The following is a 24109-nucleotide window of genomic DNA, read 5'->3' on the forward strand; positions in this document are numbered from 1 at the left end:
TATTTACAAAAAAAGTTCTTAGGTTCAAAAAAACATTCAGTGAACTGAAAAACTGTCGTCGGTAATATAGGTATTTAGCTGTGTCACATGCCCTTAAACAAAACTTATATCTACAACTTATGAAGATTATAAAGATTAATTTTATACAAAAAAGGTATTGATTAGGTACAATTGTACATGCATTCCATAGATCTTATAATTATAATCGTAATTGTTTTATAATATTGATAACTTACCAGACGTATATGCAACCAACTTGGACCTTATAGTTCTTTCATCCCACTCAGGATGTAAACTTTTGACGCGCCGTACGGTTCTTTCTCTGGCAGCCAATAACGCAACTAAAGTAGCTTCACTAGCCGATCCCTGTAATAATAATTTTTAATTGTTTTATACAACATACTCTCATATCATTTTCAGCCATATCTAGACACCTAAGAGTACTCTCCGAATTTTTTAACCAACATATATGTTGGCTCGTTGGTCTAGGGGTATGATTCTCGCTTAGGGTGCGAGAGGTCCCGGGTTCAAATCCCGGACGAGCCCTTTTTTTTTTAATTTACTAGGGTGTCACAACGATTCTTAAGAACAATGTTAAGATCTTTTCCAGGTTTTCCAGGTCCATGAATCAAGTTTTGCTAGTTTCCCTTTTCTGTAAAAAATTTTATTGAATAACCGTGTTATGTATGTAAAAAATAAGCAATTGCATTTTTTAGTGGACAAAGATTGGTGTGCTGCTGCATCTTTTTTTAAATTTACAAATAGTAATTATTACGCAATGATTGAATTTTTTAAATATAAACAATTCTACTTCAAACTGATGATCTTGAACTTCAAAATAAAATTTGAAAGTAACTGAAAAATTGTAAATAACTAATTGTTAAATACTTTGCAAACCTAGAAATCTGTTAAATCGTCGTGTAATCTTTTGAAAGCTTTTGAAATCTTTGAAATCCTTTAACATTTTTGGAATCTTTTAAAACTGATGTAAACGTCTTTGTAAAATCTATGAAATTCTTGTAATTTTGGAAATCTTTTTTAATCTTTGAAGTACTTACAATTTTTTTAATATTTTGAAATCTACTAAAATATTTTTAAATCTTCTGAAATCTTTTTAAACCTTCACAAATCTTTTGAAATATTAAAAATTTTTCTGAAATCTTTTTGGAGTCTTTGGAAACCGTTTGAAATCTTTGCACAATCTTTTGAAATCTTTAAAATCTCATGTTCAGGCCTTTTTAAATCTTTGAAATCCTTGGAAACTTTCTGAGACTTTTTAAATGTCTTTAAATAATCTAAAAACTTTCGAAATAATTGAAATCTATTAACAATGTTTTTATATTTTTTTATTTTTTAAATATTCTATTACAATCTTTGAAAACTTTTAGAAATATTTAACACGCTTTTGAGAAATATTATCAATTTTTGTAAAATCTTTGAAATTGCTATGAATATTCCAAAAATTCTGAAACCTTTTAAAATCTTTGAAATCTTTCTGGAGTGTTTTTGAAATCTTTATGAAATCTTTAGAAAATTCTGAAATTATAGAAATCTTATGAAATTTTCTAATATCCTTTTAAATGTTTAGATATCTTTAACATCTGATGTACACACCTTTGTGAAATCTTTGAAATCCTTGAAATCCTTGAAATCCTTTGAAATCTTTGAATTGTTTTCAAAGCTTCTTAAATTTCACAAACCTTTAGAAATTTTTGAAACCTTATGTACGCGCGTTTGAGAAATATTTTTCATCAATGTAGTAATCTTTGAAATCCTTAAAATCTTTTTAAAACATAAAAAAGATGTTTAAATGTTGCAAATCTTTAAAATCTTTATGAAATCTATGTTAGATCTTTTAAATAATTTTAAATCTTCTAAAATAATTTGGAACTTTTTAATTCGAAATCTTTGGGAGATATTTGAAATATTTTTAAATCTTCTAAATTATTTTAAAACCTTTTAAAACCTTTTAAAATCTTTAAAATCTTCTTAAATTTTTTGAAAACTTTAGAAATCTTTGAAATATTATGTGCACGCCTTTGTGAAGTCTTTTTAATCCTAAAAAACTTTGAAATCTTTGTTAAATGTTTGTGAAATATTGTGATATCTTTTAGAATCTTTTTAAATATTTTTATATATTTTTAAATATTTAAAATCTTCTGAAATCTTTTTAAAGTCCGTTGAAACCGTATAAAATTTTTGAAATCTATGAAATATCTCGAAATCTAGAAGTCTTGCCCCTCGATAATTTTGACCCTAATATTCAATTAACAGCGACATTTTAAACAAATAATTTTTCTGTTAGTTTGATATCACAAACAATGTATACATTCTCAAACGTATTTTAAATATAAAAGCACTAGTAGATTATAAGAAATACTAAAAGACTAGACCATATTTAAATTATTCTTCGGATTTTAATAAAATAGATGATTTATAAGCAAATAATAAGATAAATAAATAATATACATAATAAATAAATATGCGGAAAAATTAACTAAAAATCTAGTCACTTTTAACTGATTTTCCAATGAAAAAAAAGTTATTGAACATTCAGTATCATAGTCATAAGAAGAAAATAATATAATAAACATAGAATATAGTATTTGCGATAGGATACTTTAAAAATGTACATATATGCTCTAAATTAATTATAAAAAAATTACAATCACATTTAATCATCCAGGAGCAAGCTTAAAATTAATAAGAATTAAATCTGACAAATCTATCAATTATATTTGATTAATTTATGGTGCATAATTCACCATGTTCTATGCAAGAATAATGCTGTGTCAAGTAGAATATAACGGAAAATATTAAATATAATTTAAAAAATTTGATATAAATAGTAAATTATACAAATAAATTACATTTTACATAATTACTCTGATCTGTTTATCAAGAAATATTTGTATCCACTACGTTTTTCAAAAGCATATTCAGCAATAATAATGTTTAATTTAATTTTATGGAAAAAGGTTACCTAACGCACAAGAAAATAATCAGACTCAGAATACAATCTATGCCATTACAGTTTTTTTTAAAATTATTAAATCATTAATGAGTGGTGTACACCTGATCGTTAATTTATTTACTGAAAGCAATCATGCACGTGGTAAATTTTTTAATGCCAATTCCTGAAAATGATGTGCCTCTTTGTGCTAAGGGCTAATTGGTTGTTTATTGCTAATTATAATTTTTTCTACATATTAAAATTCATATCTTTTTAATGTAACCTCATATGGTAAAACCCCGTTTACAAAAAAAATTCTACCCTGGTGCACAGTGGGCAAAACGTCTGCATTTATTCCAAAACAGTCTAGAGCTGACCATTTTTATTCGATTCTGACCTTCTTTTTTCAATAAACTGAACTAAATTCTAAAGAGGGTTGATTTTAGAAATTTTTGATTGCACTTTAGGCTTAAGAAATAAAGTTGAAATAATGATCATTTTTACAACTTTATTTATAGTAACATCTAATACGCAAAAATTATTAATAAAATGTTTCATTGATCATTATAAACAAATTGTATAAGCAAATTTGGAAGCTGCTGGCACTATGATACAAAATATTTTTTCAGCAAATCTGTTTTGTATTCTGCCTTTAATTGGGTAGAATAAAATATATTATAAATCATCGATATTTTTTATGTTATTGCACAATACTTTAATAGTAGTTTTCCTTTCACTAAAACTATTTTGAATTGGCCTAACACTGCGACGTGCTGTCAACAAAATTTAACTTCGCAACATATTTGATAATATTTTTCAATTTAAATGGGGGAAATTATATTGTTAATATAAAATTAAAATTTCTAATAACTATTCATTCTTGAACGTTACTTGTTAATGTATTTTTAGGATTATATCAATATAATTTTTCTCAGATTCTTGAAAAAATTATCAAAGCTTTTTGAAGATTTCAAATTGAAATTATAATTTCAACCAAAAATTTAATTGTCAACCAAATTTTGGGATTTTTAACTAGAAAAGATGAATGTTTGGAATTAAATGTAATGCTTGATATAAAAAAAAATATATTTTAGTTTTCAATCAACATCAGTTGAATCTAACAAGACAAGTAATCGGCAAAAAATACATGAATTTTGATTTAAGTAGTTAAATTTGGAACTAAAAAAAGACAAATTTTTAAATAAAAATTCGACTTTTTCACCGAAAAAGAAATAGGGAAATTTTCGGTTTATAATTTCAAGCAAAAAAAAAAAGAAATTTCAACAACACAGTTAAATTTCCAACCAAAGAGATGAACTTTCAAGTAAAATAATAAATCTTCAACTGAAATGGTTTAATTTTTAGGTAGAAAATTAATGTTCACCAAAAAAGACAATGATTTAAAAGAAATGAAAATAGTTCAATTCTTAACCGTGAAGCCAAATTTCTAAGAAAACATTTAACTTTTTAACTTAAAATGTTGCCTCAAAACAAAATTTTTTAATTCTCAACTAAATAACTTAATTTTCAACCGAGGATATGGATTTTTAATAAACAAAGAAATTTTCAACAAAATACTTCAATTTTAAATAAAAAATATTATTTTTCTACTAAAACAGACCAATTTGTAACAAAATACATGATTTTTCAGCCAAATAGTTGAATTTTCAATCAAGAGGATTAATTTTTTACAAAAAAATAAAGAAATTTTAACAATATACATGAATTTTCAACTATGAAACACAATTTTTGTTAAGAATTAAATAATTAAATTTTTAGTTCAAAAAAATTATTTTATAACCTTACCAAATACTTGAACTTTCAACCAAATTAAATTAATTTTAAACAAAAATATTAATTTTCGGCCGAAAAGGATTTTTTTTAAACTATAGTGTTAACATGGATTACATTTTCAGTTAAAAAAATGATTTTTAAGAAACAAAAAAAAGAAGAAATTTTCATCAAAAATACTTTATAATTATTTTGTGAACTAAGTAAATTACTTTAAAATACCTAGAATACAATTTAAGAACTTGGAATGCCTAAATTAACCAGAATCATTCGCATTATAAGCGGATTACTTGTATTAATTGGATTACACCGAATTAACTGTATTATCCTGAATTTGAAGGGGGTAACTTCATATTATAAATAGGTTACAAGTAGATTACCCCTAATTTCAAGTGGATTATGGCGAATGACAAGTTTATTAGTCCGAATTACTTTGGAATCCGTGGCTTATTAATGTATTACTTTGTATTCCAAGTAAATTACAAGTATACTGGATCACTTTCAAAACCTTGGAATAGTAGTTGATTACGACAGATTAAAATTATATGAGTCTGAATTATTTAGAAACCCTTGCATTACTGATTACCCTAAATAATAAGTATATTTGTCTAAATTCTTTGAAAACTTCGGATTACTAATGCGTTACTTAGGATTAGAAGATCAAAAGTATATTAGTCTGAATGACTTTGAAAAACGTGGATTACTAATGGATTACTCTGTAATGCAAGTAGATTAGGCTAGATCACTTTGGAAACCTTGGAATACTAGTGGATTACTGCGGACAATAAGTATATTTATCTGGATTACTTTGAAAACCTTGGACTACTGGTAGATTAATCTGGATTACAAGTAAATTAGTCTGAACTATTTTGAAATCCTTAGGTTACTTATGGATTGCACAAGATTACAAGTGGACCAGTCTAAATTACTTTGAGAACTTTCAATTACTAGTGCATTACTCTGGTTCACAAGCAGCTTAGTCTGCAATAATTTGAAAGCCTTGAGCTACTAGTAGATTACTTGAGATTACAAGTGAATTGGTCTGAATTCCTTTGAAAATTTTGGATTACAAGTGCATTACTCCGGATAACAAGAAGAATAGTCCGAATTATTTTGAAAGCCCTGGTTTATCAATTGATTACCCCAGATTAGAAGTACATTAGTCTGAATTACTTTGAGAATCTTGGATTACTAGTTCATACCCCCAAATTACAAGTATAATAATCTGAATTACTTTGAAACCTTTGAATTACTAGTGCAATACACCGGATTACAAGTATATTAGGCTGAATTACTTTGATAACCTTAGGTCACTAGTGGATTACCCCTTATTATAGGAACACAAGTAGATTAGGCTGCATTACTTTGAAAAACTTAAATTACTAGTGGATTATCCCAAATTACAAGTAGATTAGTCTGAAATACTTTGAAAACTTTAGATTACTAGTGCATTACCGCAAATTACAAGTAGATTAGGCTGGATTACTTTGAAATCTTTGGATTATTAGTGCATTACTTCGGATTACAAGTAGATTAGTCTGGAATAATTTGAAAATCTCGGGTTACTAGTGCATAACCCCAAATTACAAGTATATTTATCTGAATTACTTTGAAACCTTTGAATTACTAGTGCAATACAACGGATTACAAGTAGATTAGGCTAAATTACTTTGATTACCTTGGGTTACTAGTGGATTACTCCTTATTATAGGAACACAAGTAGATTAGGCTGCATTTCTTTGAAAATCTTATATTACTAGTGCATTATTGCAGATTACAAGTATATTAGGTTGGATTACTTTAAACACTTTGGATTATTAGTGCATTACGCCGAATTACATGATTAAAAGTAGACTACTCTCGATTATTTTGAAAACCTTCAACTACTAATGGATTACCCCAGATTACAAGTATATTAGTCTCAATTACTTTTAAAACTTTAGATTACTAGTGCATGGAGTGTTTGGTTGATTCAACAAAAAACATTGGTTAAGCTAATCAAATATTTTGTTAAATCAACCAGAACTTGTTTTATTCAACCGAACTTTCATGCATATCCAAGAAAAAAAGTTTTTTTTTTGGTTCAAGAAATTATGTTTTCTGCGTTTACAGATAAAAAACTATATTTTTCTATGCCATGTCTATAATTAAATGTAGGAACTTTGTTATGTAATTTAATTACCTGAATTACGCCTCCTCCAGGGCCATCACTACAATTTAAATATTCTTCTGGTAGGCCTAATAATTTTCCAAGCCAGTTCATCGTGACTACTTCGAGTTCCGTGCAGGCTGGTGAGGTAATCCAGGAAAATCCGATACAACCTATTCCTGCACTCAGCATTTCTCCTACTATCCCTGGATATGAGTTTGCAGTTGGATAGTAAGCATGAAAACGTGGCGAATTCCAATGTGTAACCTATAATTTCAAAAGAAGAATTACTTTAAATTATTTAAACAATTTATTATTCTTTATAACTATCTTCTAATAAAGTTTTTCTTTATTTCTTTGATTTCTCACGTATGAACTAATAATAAGTAAATATAGCGAATCATTCTTTAAACGGTGTCACATTTTTTCGGAATGAAGTATTTTGAATCTTTTTCTAATTTTTAAAAAACTATAATTCTATATTGAAGTAGAGATAAAAGCAAAGGATTGAATTATTAGGGAAGGTGGGAGGACATTCAGTAATTCACACCTGTATAAATCATTCTTTTTATCATTTCAGCATGAATCAAACGAAAAAAAACCCCATTAGATAAAAATATATAGCCGCTCAGTGCATACTATTACCCCCCCCCCCCGCCACTCCTGTACATTTACTAAAGAAAATAAGTTGAGAACGATGATAATACACTTATATAAATAAATTAAAGAGATATCAATTAAATGGCTAATAATTGCTAACAATTCTAGTGTGAAATAAAAGGTCAATATATAATTTTTTAGTTTTTATTTCAGAAAAAAGTATACAAAAAAGAAACAGGTTGTTCAAGAATAATAGAATCCTATTCGATATTTATTAATTATTCAAGAAAATAGTTATAAACAATACTAAAAGGTTTAGAACAACTAGTTTATTAAGTTACATTAATTATTAACTCACTGTAACTAAAAACTTGAAAAAATTTCGAATTTTCAGAAAAAACCACAAGATTCTAGAATTATTCTAATAGAATATTATGATGAAAATTGATAAATTCTTTGAACAATTTTGTTTGCAATTTTTGATTAATTATCACCTCACTCTAAATGAATAGTTGAAAAAAGTTGGAAATTTTAGACAAAAATTACCACTTTCTAGGATTAATCTAAAGAAAGATAGTTATAAACAATAAGCAGTTGCTTAAATAATTTTTTTATTTGAATAATTATGTACTGACCTAATGAAAAGTTAGAAAAAAGTTTGGAATAATCCTAAGAAAATATTGTTGCAAATAATAATAACTTAATGAAACAATTAATTTTGTTAGTTATAAATAATTATTACTTTGTGAAGAAAAAAGTTGACAAAATGTGAAATTTGAGATAAAACTATATTTTTAGTAGCTTTACTCTTGAAGAAGAGAGTTATAAAAAATAATAGGTTATTTAAATAATTATTTTTGTTGAATTCGATAATTTATTACATGATAGTAAGTAAAAAGTTAAAATATGTTTTAAAATATCAGAGAAAAATGCAACTTTCTAGCATTATTTTCTTTAGAATACTGTTATAAATAATAATACATTGCTCAAACAATTATTTGTTTAACTTTGGTTAATTATTACTTTAGCGTAAATCAAAAGTCTAAAAAACTTTAAACATTTCAGGAAAAACGTCACTTTCTAGCATTATTATGGGAGAATATTGTTATAAATAATAGTGAATATTTCAAACAATTATTGTTGTTAACTTTGAATAATAAATATCTGGCTCTTCGTAAAAAATTTATAAAAAGTTTGAATTTTTAAATAAAACCGCACTTTTCTAGATTTAATCTAATAGAATATTGTTATACAAAATAATACTTTTTTTATAAACTATTTTTATAGAATTAATTGAGTCTTTCCTCTCTCTACTGACTAAGAAGTTGAGAACAAACAAATAGTTTAATAAAATTTTAAGACATCTGATTACCTGTATAAAATAATTGTTAATGTATTATCCACAATTTGCATCAAAAAAACTTACCAAAAATACTAATTAGCGCTAAAAACTGGGAAAACTGATTGTAAGAAGAATTTCAGTAAAATAAAATTATAAACAAAAAATTTGTTTTATTTTTTTTAAGATTCGAAAAAATTTGGGGTAGGAGTGAGCATATTAAAATTTAAAAAAAACAAAGAGATGTTATTTATTAAATAATTTTATAATTTTTTTATGTTCTAAATAAATTAAAATTCTAGTTATCACAACATATCTCACGCTATTTGACTCAAAATTAGGATTTTTGATTTGTCAACAATATTTTCAATGTTCAAAAAAAATCAATTCTCGAAATTTTTTTCGTGCGTTATATAGTTTGGCCGACAAATGGAATTATTACAAATTGAAATTTGAATTTTTTAATTTGCCATATTTTTAGGTTTCCTTTTATTTCGCGTAGTTTTTCTGTACATTTTAATTTTTAATTTTTAATAAAATTTGTCACTATTACAAAAAAAGCGATTTTAAAGAAAATTTGTAAATCCTTTTGTGATAAAAAATTTCGCTGCATTTTGAATTGATTCTGATTTTAAAACAAATTAAATTAATTCTGCCTTTCTTTTTGCGTTTTGGAAAAGAATCGCCAGACGAAAAATCTTTCTAAACCACACTTTTTAAATTTATTTATCTTGTGTGCTCGTTTTGGTCTTTTAGAATTTGTAACTTCTTTTTAAAAATTAAAAACCATAATAGAACATTCCAATTATAAAATCAAATTCAGTTTAAAGATATTAAAATTAACAATAATCGAATTAAAATGATTACCCCAGGCATTATAACTCTTTCAACATCCTTGAGGACATCCTGCCAGGACTCTGGTTTGTATGGAGCTTCATTCGGTACCATTTGACTGAGATATCCTGGTTCCACGTTAGGAAGGACACTTCTGTCCCTCAGAGTTTCATTATAATCAGCTATGTAATCAACCATGGCTTTGCCAAAATCGCGAAATTCTTGATCATCCATTGCTCAAATATTCTTTAAACAGAGCAGAAATTCTCTTTAAATAATTTTTATTTATTTATTCAAAATCTATTAAGGGGCCGCATTCTATAACCACCTATACGAGGTCTGTTCAAAAAGTACGCGGACTGTTTGAATTTCGCGGCTCGAGTTGGTTTCAGGAGAATCCGCTTGGTGTCGCTAAGTTCGTCCAGATCAGCTGTTTAAAACGCGGTATTCCAGTCGCAGATATCTTCATTTGTTGACGGCCTATGGTGATGTTGCCATGAAGCGTACTGCATGTTTCAAGAGGCATGAACGTTTCAAGGGTTGCAGACAGTCGATTGACGATGATGAGCGTCCTGGGCGTCCTTCAACGCCAACTGACGACCTACACGTTGCTAAAATGAACACCATGGTGCGCGAAAATCGATGTCTGACCATTAGGGAGCTTGCCGAAAAGTGTGGGATATCAATTGGATCTTGTTACGAGATTTTGACCGAAAAATTGAAGATGCACCGCGTCACTGCGAAATTTGTGCCACACTCCAGCTCACTCAGCACTCAAAACTCGTGAGTTTTTGGGCAAACAATCGACTACTGTTCGTCCCCCCCCCCCCATACTCACCTGACCTTGCTCCATGTGACATTTTCTTGTTCCCAAAATTTAAAAAACTCCTCAAAGGAAGAAGATTTGAGACGATTTCGGAGATTAAGGCAAATGCGACGAAGAAGCTGAAAGCCATCACAAAAGAAGCGTACCCAGACGTGTAACTTCCAAATAAAGTACATTTTTTTATGATCTCAATCCGCGTATTTTTTGAACAGACCTCGTACAATTTTCTCGATGAACGGTTTTGGCCCTAGGAAGCTTTGAAACAAAATGGATGATTTTTCAACGTAGTAGTTTAATTTCCAAACAAAATCAATTTCGAACCATAGAGTTAAATTTTTAACTATGAAGTATACATTTTTCAGCTGAATTTTAAATTAATGATAATTCTTCAACTAGAATAGTCAAATTTTCAGCTATAACATAATTTGTCAACCAAAAAACTATGATTTTTTAAACAGAATAGTTCAATTTTCAACTAAAGAGATGACTTTCCAACTAAACTAAGAAATCGTCATAAAAAATGACTTTAGCCAAATTATTGAATTTTGTACAGAGTAGAATAATTTGTGACCAAAATAAGTTGAATCAGAAAAGTCTAATTTTCAACCAAATAGTTTAATGATAAACTAAAAAGAATATTTTTTGATATGATTGTTTGATTTTCAAGAAAGTATTTTAATTTGTAACCAAAAAATACGAATGTTCAACCTATAGTTGTATTTTCAGCTGAAAAGATAAGTTTTTAACAAAACTGGAAGTTATATTTTTAATTTAAAAAAATAATAATGAAAAAAGAAACTAATTTTCAAAGAAATAGTTAAATTTTCACCAAAATAAATGAATTTCAAACTAAAATAATGCATCCCCAGCCATTATATGAATTTTAAACATCGTAGTTGAACTTTCAATTGAATAGTTAAGTTTTCAAAGAAAAAGATGAATTTGCACCCAAAAAATATAAACTCACAATCAAAAATGGAATAGTTAAATTTTCCACCAAAAAATTATGTTCACCTAAAAAAAGAGATATTTAAAATAACAGATAATAACAAATAATTGAATTTTTAAACAAGAAGATTAATTTCCTATCAGAAGAAGACGAATTTTTCACAAAATACTCGAACATTTAATCAAATGTTTGCATTTTCAAACAAAAATCATAATTTTACACACAAAAAGACACAAAATGATGTTCAATTTTCGGTTGATGAAAAATAACTTTCAACAAAAAGAAACTAATTTGAAACAAAACACTTACATTTTTGGCCAAAAAGTTAACTTTTTAGTGAATCCTTATACCTAAAAAGACAAATTTTTCACAATATATAAGAATGTTTGACCGAATAGTTGAATTTTCAACCAAATTTTTCAGTTTTTAAATAAAACAAAAAATTTTGAAGCAAGAATATTAATTTTCCAATAAAAAAATTGCAAAATACATGTATCTTGAACTAAATAGTTGCATGTTCAACAAAATAATTGAATTTTCAACTAAGAAGGATACATTTATAATAATAAATAAAATAGTTAAATTTTCAAGTGAAAAAAAATCACTTTTGGCAAAAAAATGGATTTTAAACCCAAAATATAAATTTTCACATTAAAAAAATAAATCTACGAAAAAAATGTAATAGTTAAATTTTCGGTTACAAAAATTATTGTTCACCCAAAAAAGAAAAAACTTTAAACCATATAGTTAAATTTTCTAGCAAAATAGTTACATCTTCAACCAAAAAGATGAATTTTCAAACAAGAAGGTTACTTTTCTATCGAAAAAGGCGCATTTTTAATCAAATTAATTAATTTTCAATTAAATAGTTGAATTTTCAAGAAATATGACAAATTTTTAGCAAAGTACATGAATTTTAAGCCAAACAGTTACGTTTTTACAAAATATCATTATTAAAAAATTAGAAAGGTTTTATTTCGGTCCCACAGTTTCACGACTTTACAACAGGGACAAAAAACGTCCTCGAAAATCGATATTTTTATTTAAAAAAAAAAACAGAAAAATTATTTTCGACACAAATCAGTACTAAACTAAAGCCTTAAATGTTTTATTGGAACATGTTATTAGGTTCCGTGAAAATGTAGGCAGAAAGATTTTTTTGGTCGAGTAGCACACGTGTTTCAAATTTAGACGAAAATAAAGAATCCAACTTTAAAAATAGGACAATTTAATATCTATCTATTGAATATCATAAAGGAGAATTCAAATTTATGTAGTCGAGTTGCTAAATCGATAAAAAAAGTTTTATTTAAAAATATTAGTATATTTCGAGAAAGGGAGAAAGATTTTTTTGCTCGAGGCACACATGTAAGCCTAATAAAAAGAAAACTTTGGATGCTGATAAAAAATTCAATTTTAAATTTAAAAAAGAAAGTGAGAATTCACTTTCCGCGGACCAAAACTTGTCAGCCCTTAGCAGCGGTGCAGCTCTATGCGACTGCGTACGCGTTGAGGCACATATGGACCAATTCATAGTTAGGCCCTTATTACATGCAAACGAAAAAAAATAAATAAAAAATTCAGACTTTAATTTTTTGACCAATAATCAAGCCATTTTTGCTCCATTCCGTAAAAATAATTAAGCTTATTCATAAAAGAATAGTAAACATGAGCTTCTTAAACAAGAATGGTTGAAATAAATATATATTTTTTTAATTATTAAGACATAGCAATAAGGAATCGTTGAAAAGACATTTTCAAATTATTCTACGAGAAGATTGAACATATTAATTACATTATCAAACTCTGTACTTTTTTGCGACAATTGTTTAAATAATTGAATAAGGATTGCAGCTATTTTTAAATTATCATAATGCGAAAATTAATTATTAATTCAACAATCATTCAAAATCACGGCCTATAAACTGTAATTTCTCTAATGTTATAAGATGATTCGCAATTTTCAACAGTTTTAGGTTATGACAGCGTTTTACACCGGAATATTTTTAATCAAACTTCTTTTGGTTTCGCTAGTGTTTTTTGCTGTTTAGAGTTATTTTAAAACAAAAATTAGTAATTTTTAGAGATCAATCATTCTTAAACCGCTGTATAGGTTACGTTAATGTTTCGCACCAAATATAGGTGTTTTAAACTAAAAATAATTATAATCTGAACAAGATTTAGAATCTTTTAACAATCTAGGATAAAAGAATACATTCAAAAGACGACTCTGTTAATTGCGTATCTGTCATTTCCAGATTCAGAAAGTTAAAACTGAATCGGTTTGCGACTATGTGAATCGGTCATTTTCTCAAGTAGCTTTGAATCTGCCATCTACTGCAATGAACATTTCATGCAAGGTCACATTGAATCGGTTTCCTTCTTGTTCAATGAGACCGACTTTTTTTAGGTTAAGCTGCCATATTTCACACGATTTTTCAAATTTATAAATGATCGAAAGATTAAAAGAAATCATGCGCAAGTCTACAAGATTCCTTTTGCTATTTCAGTTCTAGAAGTTGTAAAGGCTTTTGCGGCATGTAAGTTGGTCGACAAAATTATAACGACTAAAAGTTTTTAAAAAACCAATCGGCGGCAATCTGGAATTCCAGTGACAGATACGCAATTCAAAAGCCCTCGAAACCCATTCAAAAGAAGTCAATGTATTTTTGTTTCCTGGGAAGTTTAGATTATGTAAGTATTTTTCGTAAAAAATTTGTATTTCCACTGATAAAAAAGTAGATTTAAAAAATCGATTTTGAAGAAGAGTTACAATGCCTATAAAAATTATTAGATTTCAACGAATATCTACAACTTTTTAACATATTTAAATTATGTCAGTGTGATTTATCAAAAATTCATATTTTTGAACAAAGAATCCTTCTATTTAAATCAAGTTTTTTATAAATAATAAAATTTAAAACCTAATCAATTATTTATTTTGTTAGTGTTTTCGGTTGGAAATTGTTTCTTTTATTTATTTCTAACTTTTATTTTAAAGAAACTTCACATATTTTAACAATTTTAGGTTACGTTCGCCGTATACAAAGAATTGGTATTGTAAAAAAAGAATAAAAATATAATTTGAACAAGATTTTAAATCTTTTAACAATTTAAAACAAAAATCATTTTTGTACAATTCATGATTTTGTGGGTGTTTTATACCGGAATTCGTTAAAGATTTCAAAGAAGATTTACAATTTCGAAACTATTTTAGGTTATGTTAATATTTTTCGGCAGGAAAAAGTGATTTTAAACCAAAAAAAATTGATTCGAAAGAAGATCTAACATTTTAAACAATTATTTTTATTTCACGTTATGTTTTTGTCTAAAATTATTATTTTCCATAAAAAAATCATTATATCAAAGAGTATTTACAATATATTTTCTATTTTTCATAAAAATAGAATGGTTTGTTTGTCTCTGCATTTTTGAAAAATATTGAATTATTTTATACAATAGACACTAGAAAATATAAACATTTTGTATCAATATTAATTTTATATCTAAATTTAGAAATTACGTGCGACAAAAATGATGTATCTGGATTTTTATTTCCGAAATTAAAAAAAAAAAAAATAACCAATTCAAAAGCCCATAATAAACACAATATAAAATCATAATTTTTTAAACATTGAAACAAATTAACAAATTTTGAATTGAAATTGTATTATTTATAAATAAAATCGTTTAGAATTACATCATTTCAGATTGAAAAATTTTGAGTCAAAACAGAATTAAAAATTTTCAGATTAATCTTTTGAAAATTGAATAATTTCATTAGAAGGGAGTTGAAATTCTATCACTTTCTTTCTAGAATGATATATTTTAAAATTAAATATAGATTTAAAAGTTAAGGCCATTGTTTTTAATTTTTAAACAATTGAATGGAGAGTTCAAAAAACCGAGAAGCAAGGAGATATAAAAAATGGTATTATTAGATTAATATTAGTAATATTAGATTCATCCTTAAACACGATTTTACCTTAACAGAAAAAAACAAGAAAACAAAAAAAAAACAGTTTCATTGATGATTTACATTTTCTTCGAAGAAATTGTAGCTAGCGGAAGCAGATTATCATGTTTAAACGGAATTCATAGACTTTCTCCTTTCTCTAAAAATTGAATTTAATCAACACATATTATTTAATCCTCACAGTTATGATGTCTATTGTATTCTTAGTCAAATTTTGAAATAAGGAAAGAATCATTATTTAGTCACAATTAAAAAATTATAAAAAAAGATTTACTTCTTTTCCAATTTCTTCATTCTTTTTCTTTAACAAATTTTATCTATCAATTGTTATATAAACTCTGTACATGAGTCGAATTTGTAAAATTAAATAGAAGTCATAAAAATGTACATTAATTACAAGTCATAATTATAATTTATAAACAAAATTATAATATCATATTTTCAACGTGCTGAGAAGAAAGTTATATCCAATGGTTTTTATCATGCAGTACATTCGTGATAAAGAGAATTTTTCATTATGGCATTACGTGACATTAATGACAATTTGATTAAATTTTCTTGTATCTTGAACTGGTTAAGTTATTCCTTTATAAAAAAAATTGTGCAGGCATCTATTTCAATTTTTGTTTATATAAATATATCGATAATTAAGTTAATAAATTAAATAAAGATATATTACATAAAAAAGCAAATGTTTATTATTATTATTTGACATACAAACTCAATTTTTTTAAATTCAGTACACGTAGAAAAATTATTTTATTTTAGGCAAAATGAACAAAATTGTGTCAATTTTCCATCAGTGTCAATGCTACTCAAAATAAAATGACCTTGTATTTACATAACTGGATATCAATTTTATTCGCACGCGATTCTCATTACAGCTGACTTTGCAAATTATTTCAGTTAATAAGAACTTCCTTCTATTTATAATTCATCTCTTAATTATTCTTGGAACATAACGGGTCTTTATTTGCAACAATAATACATCATTCATTTATTTACTCCCAAATCCTGCGAAATAATATTGTATAAAAAATCAATATTGTTAATCACTATTAACGAAGAAAAAAGTAATCAAGGTTTTTTTATTTGACATATAAAGAAAATGTTAATGGTTGATGACTGAAATTTTTAGTTTTTAATAAACTTTAAAATTTGAGACTTTCAAAAGATTCTTTTCACATTCATTCTAATTCAATATTCATACATTTCTTAGATATTATATTTTGAATTCTTAAACAATTGTTAATTTTACTTGTAGTATAAACAAGCACATAAAGCTCGCGTCCACTTCTGTGGGTCTTTATTTTATAACATTATGAATATAAACAATATTTAAAAACCCATTATTAATAAATTTTTTAAATATTGAGTTTACATTTTTTTAAAAGCCATACTAAACAATTTAGAATTGAAAGTGTTTACATTTTTTAAAATTATTTTCAACATTTTTAAGTTGAAAATGTTATTAATGAAAAAAATTTAATTGGGTAACACTCTTAAAAAAGAATAATGTTTCGAACGGATTAAAAAGGAATTAAACTTGTATAATTTCTAATTTAAGGTCTTTAAAATTTAATGGTCTAGAATTTAAAAATATTGAATTTAAATAATGTTTAAAATTTTTAATTAAAAACACAAAATATGTTAAAAAAATTTAACATTTGAACAATTTAAAAATTTAACCATTTAAAAAATTTAGCAATTTAAAATTTAACCATTCAAAACTGAAAATTAAATTGAAAGCTTCGAAGTTAAAACTTCTGAAATGATCAAATTTTAAAATGTTCTTGCATTAAAAAAGTATTGCTTAAGATAACATTTGAAAAGAAACATTTTTCTGAGATAAAGAAATAACTTCACCATCACATTTACCATTCAGAATAGAAAATTTTTCAATTGTAAACCTTTCAAATTTAATTATTCTAAATACGTTCCAAATTTGGTCAATTAAATGAATATGGACCTAATTTGAAATGAGAGCATGTTTAGACACCAAAAATTATGAGATTGAAACCTCTTTTTACTTAAAACCGTTCAAATTTGAGTTATGTTAAGTAAATTTAAATCGATTAAAAATTGAAAATTTTCAAATTGTTCATTATAATTTTCAAAATCTATTTTCATTTTGAACAACAAAGTTTGAAACTTTTTAATTTAAAATTGTGTCATTTATATCACTTAATTCAGAATTATTATTAATTATTGAAATTTTCAAATCTAATATTTTTTAGTTTCAAATAATTCGTTTTTTTTAAATCTTGAACATAAAATCCAACATCTTAAAATATATATTACATTGAAAATAAAAAAATTAAGTAATCGAAACGAGATTGCTAAATTTGATTTAACTGTTTGAAATTACAACCTTTGAGTTGATTTGGAAACTTTGATTCGAAGCTTTTACGGAAACTTGTTTATGGTAACTTTTACATTTTTAACTTTTATTTTATTTTTACCAAATAAAAATATTTTTCAATTTTAAACAGATCATTGTTTTGAATTTTCTACTAAAAATCGGAAATTTTAAGACAATATCTTGAACATTAAAATTAAAAAAAAAAGAATACAAAACCAAATTGCTTATTTCGATGATTTAACTGTTTGAAATCGCTCATTTTAAGCATTTACTTACAATATTGTTGTTTTTTTAAAGTTGAATTTGAAATTTCTAGTTACGAAAAATTGTAATAAATCGAATAAATAAATTGAAAGATTATTATTATTATTTTGTAATTAACTCTTCAATTTCCTGACTCACCGTAATGAATAACTTTTCTGGAACTATTTTTCACTCACGTAAAAAAAAACAAAAAAAATTTTTTAAATTTTCACTCGGGAGGACATGCGTAGAGCAGAAGCAACAACGGTATGACTCTAGAGCATGCAACCCTTTCTTTTATATACCCCCTACTATCTGGTACACATTCATCTTCTATCTCTCGTTATTGTTATTGTCACAAACTCGGCCTTGTAGGATTTGTAGGCGGGGCGGAAAACGAAGATTTTTTCGGCCCCGACGGGAACTGTTCGCCATCGATCGACAATTCGTTACGTTCATTCAAATTTATTCTTTCTATGATCGGAAATAGAATTCTTCCTCAGGACGCTGGAATTATTCATACAAGCTAACCTGGTCTGGCTGATCAACATTCGATCATTAGACTTATTAGATGCGAGTAATTTCTAATGTTTATAGTTTATTCCACGATTTTGTATTATTATTATTTTTTATTATTAATTAATTAAATTTTTATTCTGATTATTATTATTTATTATATATTTTAATTATATTATATTATTATTTTAATAATACTTATGGATTTTCATATCTTTAAAGTTAGAATCCAAGTTTTTATTTTTATATCCCAGGTAGAAATACACCACCGGCACAGAACTGGCCCAGTATAGCCTGCCGGAGTTCCAGTAGTGGCTGGTGTCGAAAAATAGTTATTTGAAGTAATATTGTCCGTTTACAATATTCTGACGACTAAACTAAGACCGTATTTAAAATAGAGGTGCGAAGTAGGCTCTGGATTTGTGTTTCTTTTTCTGTGTTTTTTCTTCAATTATAGTGTATAAGTCACTGCGTGTTCCTTTATCAGCTGCGCACGAAATTTGTGAGACATCACCTGTGGACACGCGCGGCACAGATGTTTTCTGTCTTTACGGACACGATGCAATTTTTCATCGGTCAGAAGAAAACAGGGTTGATTGGCTGTCAAATCTTTGCGCTGATTGGTTACTATTCTGGCGTGTTTATTTGAATCAGATAATTGTTTATAAAGGAGAACTTACAAATTTGCAAGTTTATTGACAAGAAGTTTTTTTTCTCAAGTGTTCTTTGTTTCCCATAATTTTATACCATTTTAGCAACTTTGCACAATAACATTAGATGTAATTTTTTTAAATCCATAATAATTTTTCTTGAAAATAACTAGAGCTTAACATTTTTCAATCTTTTTTCACAAAAATTTGGTTCACTAGTTTCATTTTTCCAACATTTTATACTATTTTATTAACTTTTTAGTAAAACATAGAAAGTAATTTTTGGATCAGTCATACGTCAGGATTGAACTTAAAAATATTTTTTATCAAAAAAAATGTTTTCACGGTAATTAAGTATATCATTTCTCATCAATTTAAAACAACTCAGCTTGGCAAACTACCGCCTATCTGTACTAGTGAGTAGTACTGGGCCAGTAGTGCGCCGCGCCGGTGTCGAACTCCGGCACACTACCGACATTTTTACCTGCGATGGCTGTTTTTTTAATGCTTACTAGCATCGTTAATCGCGCGCTAAGCTCATGTATAGTTTTTCTATTTGAGAGAAAAAATAATTATTTAAACAAAATGATGAATTAATAAATAGATTAATTTGCAACAAAAGAGAAGAAATTTTAAATAAAATAATGAATCTTCAATTAAAATACATATTGCAATCCAACAAAATTTTTATTTCAGATAAAAAAAAAACAGTTGAAATTATCCAAAAAAGGCCAATTTTCGACAAAATAGTTGAATCCTCAACTAAAAAAGATTAATGTTCAACGAGATGTTTTTACAGAGCAGAATTTTCTATAAAACAGTTTAATTGTATAATCCGAAAATATCAGTTTTTAGCCAAAACAGATAGTTGAATTTTCAACCAAATACATAAATTTTCTACCAATAAGAATAATTCTCTACGAAGAAAGACCAATTTTAAAATAATATATTGAATCTTCAACCAAAAATATTAGTTTAAACAAAGAAGGTAAATTGCCAATCAAAAAGATGCATTCTTAATAAAAAAAAAAAGGTATTCGTAGACATATCATTCCAAAAGATTTTAATTTTATATAAAAAACAGTTTAATTGTTTAAAAAATGGATTTTTACCAAATAGTTGAATATCCAACTAAAAACGGCAAATGAGATTTCAACTAAAATGATAAATCTTTAACCAAAAAGATGATATTTCAACAAAGAAAATTCTCAAAAGATTTTTCATTTAAATAAAAATAATTATGTGCATCGAACAAAGGGGAATTGAAAAAAAATCTAAGCCTCAATTAATCTGGAATCATTTTTAACCAAAAGGCATGAAAATTTTATTTTTATTGTTTAAAACTTACAAAACGTCTTTTCTATATAAAGACCTTTTTTTAAAAGTATGAATGAAATGAAAAATCAGGATTCCTATAAAATCAACAATAGAGATAAAAGTTGTTATTAGAGTTTGATCTTGAAAGTAATATAATTATTTGAAATGAATTTTTACTTGAATTTAATTTTTTATTTCAATAATATTATTTATCATTAAATAATTTCTACTTTTATTAAATTTGGTAAATATTTTTCATATACACGCGAAATTTTAATTTTAAACGCCTGAGATTCAAAACTGTTCAATAAGTTTTCAAAATTATTTTATAATCAATATACGTCAGATTGATCGATATATTAAAAAAGGTTTTGTGGGTTAAAAATTCACTTGTCGTTGTTTCAAAGTTTTTAAAATTAAAAACCTTGCATTCCTATTTATTGAAAAATTTTTATTGTGTATGTTTTTAGTAAATTATATTGATAATTATAATTAATTTGATGCAAAATAACCTGCAAGTTTTAGTATATTATTATAATAAAAATTAATGTTTCAGACTTAAGATGGTATTTTTATTATTATATTTTATATCACAGTTATTAAAAAGAAAGAAAGAAAATTAAATAGGAAAACCGATTGAAAAAAGAAAGTTGAAAGTTAAAAGTTACTTTCTTATTAAAAATTTCATTAACCTACATATTTTTCTCTTTCTCCTGATCCTATTTTCTTATCACACTATTATTTATTTATTGATTAATGAATATATTTTTTTTATTATCTTACATTTCGTAGCATATTCTTTTATTTCTATAATCAAAATGATCAAGTACAAATTTACGAATTTATAAATGTAATCTAAATTGTATCGTTTCACTTGATTGGTGCTTAGAATTAAATTGACGTCAGTACTTCAGTTTTTTGAGAATATTACGCTTGTAATTCCTGGTTCATTGTACAATACAAATTGTACACAGTAGTCGAGGTCATGGTCGCGGTCTTGATCATGGACTTAACTTCCGTCTTTTAAGGCGTAAATTACTAATTTATTTCTTTTTATATGAGATTTTCAGATTTCAGTCTTTATTTTTTTAGAAGACTATCATCTTAGAAAATACAAAAAAAGTAAAAAAATAGGGACAAGTAAAAATCCCGAAAAATAAATATTCGAAATCGAAAATTTCCGAAAGCATAAACTTACTGAAATATAAAAATATTGCTTCGGAAAATTCCTGAACAATTTATAATATTAGCGAGTGTTTAAATTCACGAACAAAAACATTCCCGGCAATTTATAATATGACAAAATTTGAAATTTTCTAATGACATTGACACGACACAACATTGACACGTTAAACATCCAATAATGAAATATTTTAATCAAACCAAATTCTTGGACGTTTATGTGTTTTTAAAAAGTATTGCTTGAATTTGAAATCATATATTTTCAGGGAGGTCAGTATGCTCAATAATAGAATTAGATATATCTTATAAAGAGTCAAGAATAACATTATCTTTGACATATACCAGTTAACCTCTTTTAACCTCTTAACCTATATCAAGTTCAGCAATTGGATTTAAAAAATGTTCGATTCACCCATTGCTACTTGCACCATTTATTTGATGTAACAACTAGCAAAAAAGCAAGAGTAGCGGGCGCTTATTACATATATAAGATTTAATCCTAGTAGAAATTATAAATAAATTTACTCATAGAGGGAGATTTTTCTATAACAAAAGAGAAAAGGTACTTTGAATATTATTTACGCTTCTGTCTCTGTATAACAGAAAATCTTATTTTCAGAAAATCAGAAAGCCAATTCAAATTTTGATCGATGTGTTCTGTTATAATGAACAACTTCTTAACATAAATTACTGTTATACTTGAAATTAAAATAAAGTTTTCTTTCTAGAAACAATGTAACTTTTTTTACTTTATAAGTAGTAATTGATCAATAAAAAATAGTCATCGCAGGTTTGTCAATTGATCATTCGACTCGTCTCGAAGACGCGAACAATTACATTAAATATAGTACTGTTATGTATTCATAATATATAACAAAATTGTCTCGTGAACAAAGTAAATAATTTCTTACAGGAATTTAGGAATATTATTGGTAGTTTATGATATGTCAAGAAAGGTTCTTATTTCGGGCATTCGAATGCGTCTCGAATATGCGAACAAATCTATCATATACGTTATGGTTGTATTCCCATTATTTAAAAATTTGTCCTTGTATCATAAAGATAAGCAATATTTTTCAAATTTATAAATTAGTATTGTGATATCGTAAAAGTTTATGGTTTTTCCAGTAGTACTTTGTGACAGATGTACGCCAGCGGAGCGGAGAGCTCGCGGGAGCATCCTTATGTCACTTTGACGCACTAATAATAATTAACGTTCTCTAATGAATATTTAAAGTCAAAAAAATTACATTTATACTTTTTTGTCCATTAATGATTTATTTGATATCAAACAGAATTATGTTTCGATTTTTTTTAAAGGTTCACTTGATTCTATCAGTATGTTATTTGGCTGTAATTAAAAATTTATTTAATGTGCATAATTCCCGAAAATAAAACCAAGAATCAACGAGCAAATTTGGACAATTATTATAAAATGTGCTTATTTCAAGTTGAAAGAAGATAAAAATTTTTGTAAAAAAAAATTCTTTTTTGTTTAAATAAATAAGAGGAAAGACATGAGAAGGTATTCAACCAAATCTCTTCCCTTCTCTTTTTTATTTTTTTCCAGTAAAAGATTTCTTTTTTTTCTTTTTCAGGAAAATTGTCCTATTTTTTAAAATTGTTATAGGAACATTTTATAGTGGTTGTCCAAATTCGGTCGTTGGATTATTAGATTTCTTTTCAGGAATTCTGCACATTAATTAAAATTTAAAAATGAGCAAAATAACAAGCTGATTAAATGAAGATCAATCTTTCAAAGAAATCGAAACATAATTGTGTTTGATATCAAATTAATAAGTAATGGATAAACACGTATAATATGTAAATATATTTTGACTTTATATATTCATTAAAGAACGCTAATTATCATTAGCACGTCAGAGTGGCAAAAGCACGCTCCCGCGAGCTGTCCACTCCGCTAGCGCACATCTGTCACAACTTGCTGGAAAACCCGAGTCGAGGCACGAGATGACGCGAAATGAGACGAGTTCTCGGGATTTCTTGCTCCACGGCAACACTAAGGGCCTATTTCACCAACTCTGATTAAGTCGCTAATCATTGATTAAACTTATTTAATCAATACTTTGCGATCCACCATTCTTTTAATCATGATTAGGGGAAGATAATCACGGGTTAACTTAACCGTCCAATCATGACTGGTTATGGAGTTGAATCGCTGATTAAAGTAACATAACCCGGAAATTGAAGTGCAAGTGCAGTGAGTGCAATATACAGGAAGGAAATATGGCTCTGTTTTTCAATGATATTTTATCCTTATCTGATGATGATGAAATGCTTAACTATGTTCAGAGAAGGCCACAAATGTGGGTCCGGATGCAATAAGGGCACATAAAATTTTTTCGTGCGAAAACGAAGTCCCCTGGAGGCTTTAGAAAAAATTTTCGAATTTTAATTTTCA

At 26.5% G+C, this 24109-nt stretch overlaps 1 protein-coding gene and 1 non-coding gene across 5 annotated transcripts in view; one reads left to right on the forward strand and one right to left on the reverse strand.

The window, feature by feature from the left end:
- LOC117179617 (aromatic-L-amino-acid decarboxylase-like) overlaps positions 1–18273 on the reverse strand; it is a 34191-nt gene extending 15918 nt beyond the window's left edge. The window contains exons 1-5 of one of the 4 annotated variants that reach the window (XR_004467938.1): positions 18182–18267; positions 11751–11791; positions 9700–9912; positions 6927–7160; positions 237–366 (exon numbers count right to left, since the gene is read on the reverse strand). Coding sequence is in view for 1 of the 4 variants with exons in the window: in XM_033371611.1 (XP_033227502.1) it covers positions 237–366; positions 6927–7160; positions 9700–9900 (565 nt within the window). In the remaining 3 variants the exon portion in view is untranslated. Of the gene's footprint in view, positions 1–236; positions 367–6926; positions 7161–9699; positions 9913–11750; positions 11792–18181 lie in introns of those variants that run through there. The other 3 variants (XR_004467937.1, XR_004467939.1, XM_033371611.1) reach the window with 3 other exon arrangements.
- Positions 475–546, forward strand: Trnap-agg. Its single transcript has one exon. It is a non-coding gene; the product is annotated as a tRNA-Pro (tRNA).
- Positions 18274–24109: the final 5836 nt, after the last annotated feature.

This window comes from Belonocnema kinseyi, chromosome 9 (genome assembly GCF_010883055.1).
Source record: "Belonocnema kinseyi isolate 2016_QV_RU_SX_M_011 chromosome 9, B_treatae_v1, whole genome shotgun sequence".
NCBI lineage: Eukaryota > Metazoa > Arthropoda > Insecta > Hymenoptera > Cynipidae > Belonocnema > Belonocnema kinseyi.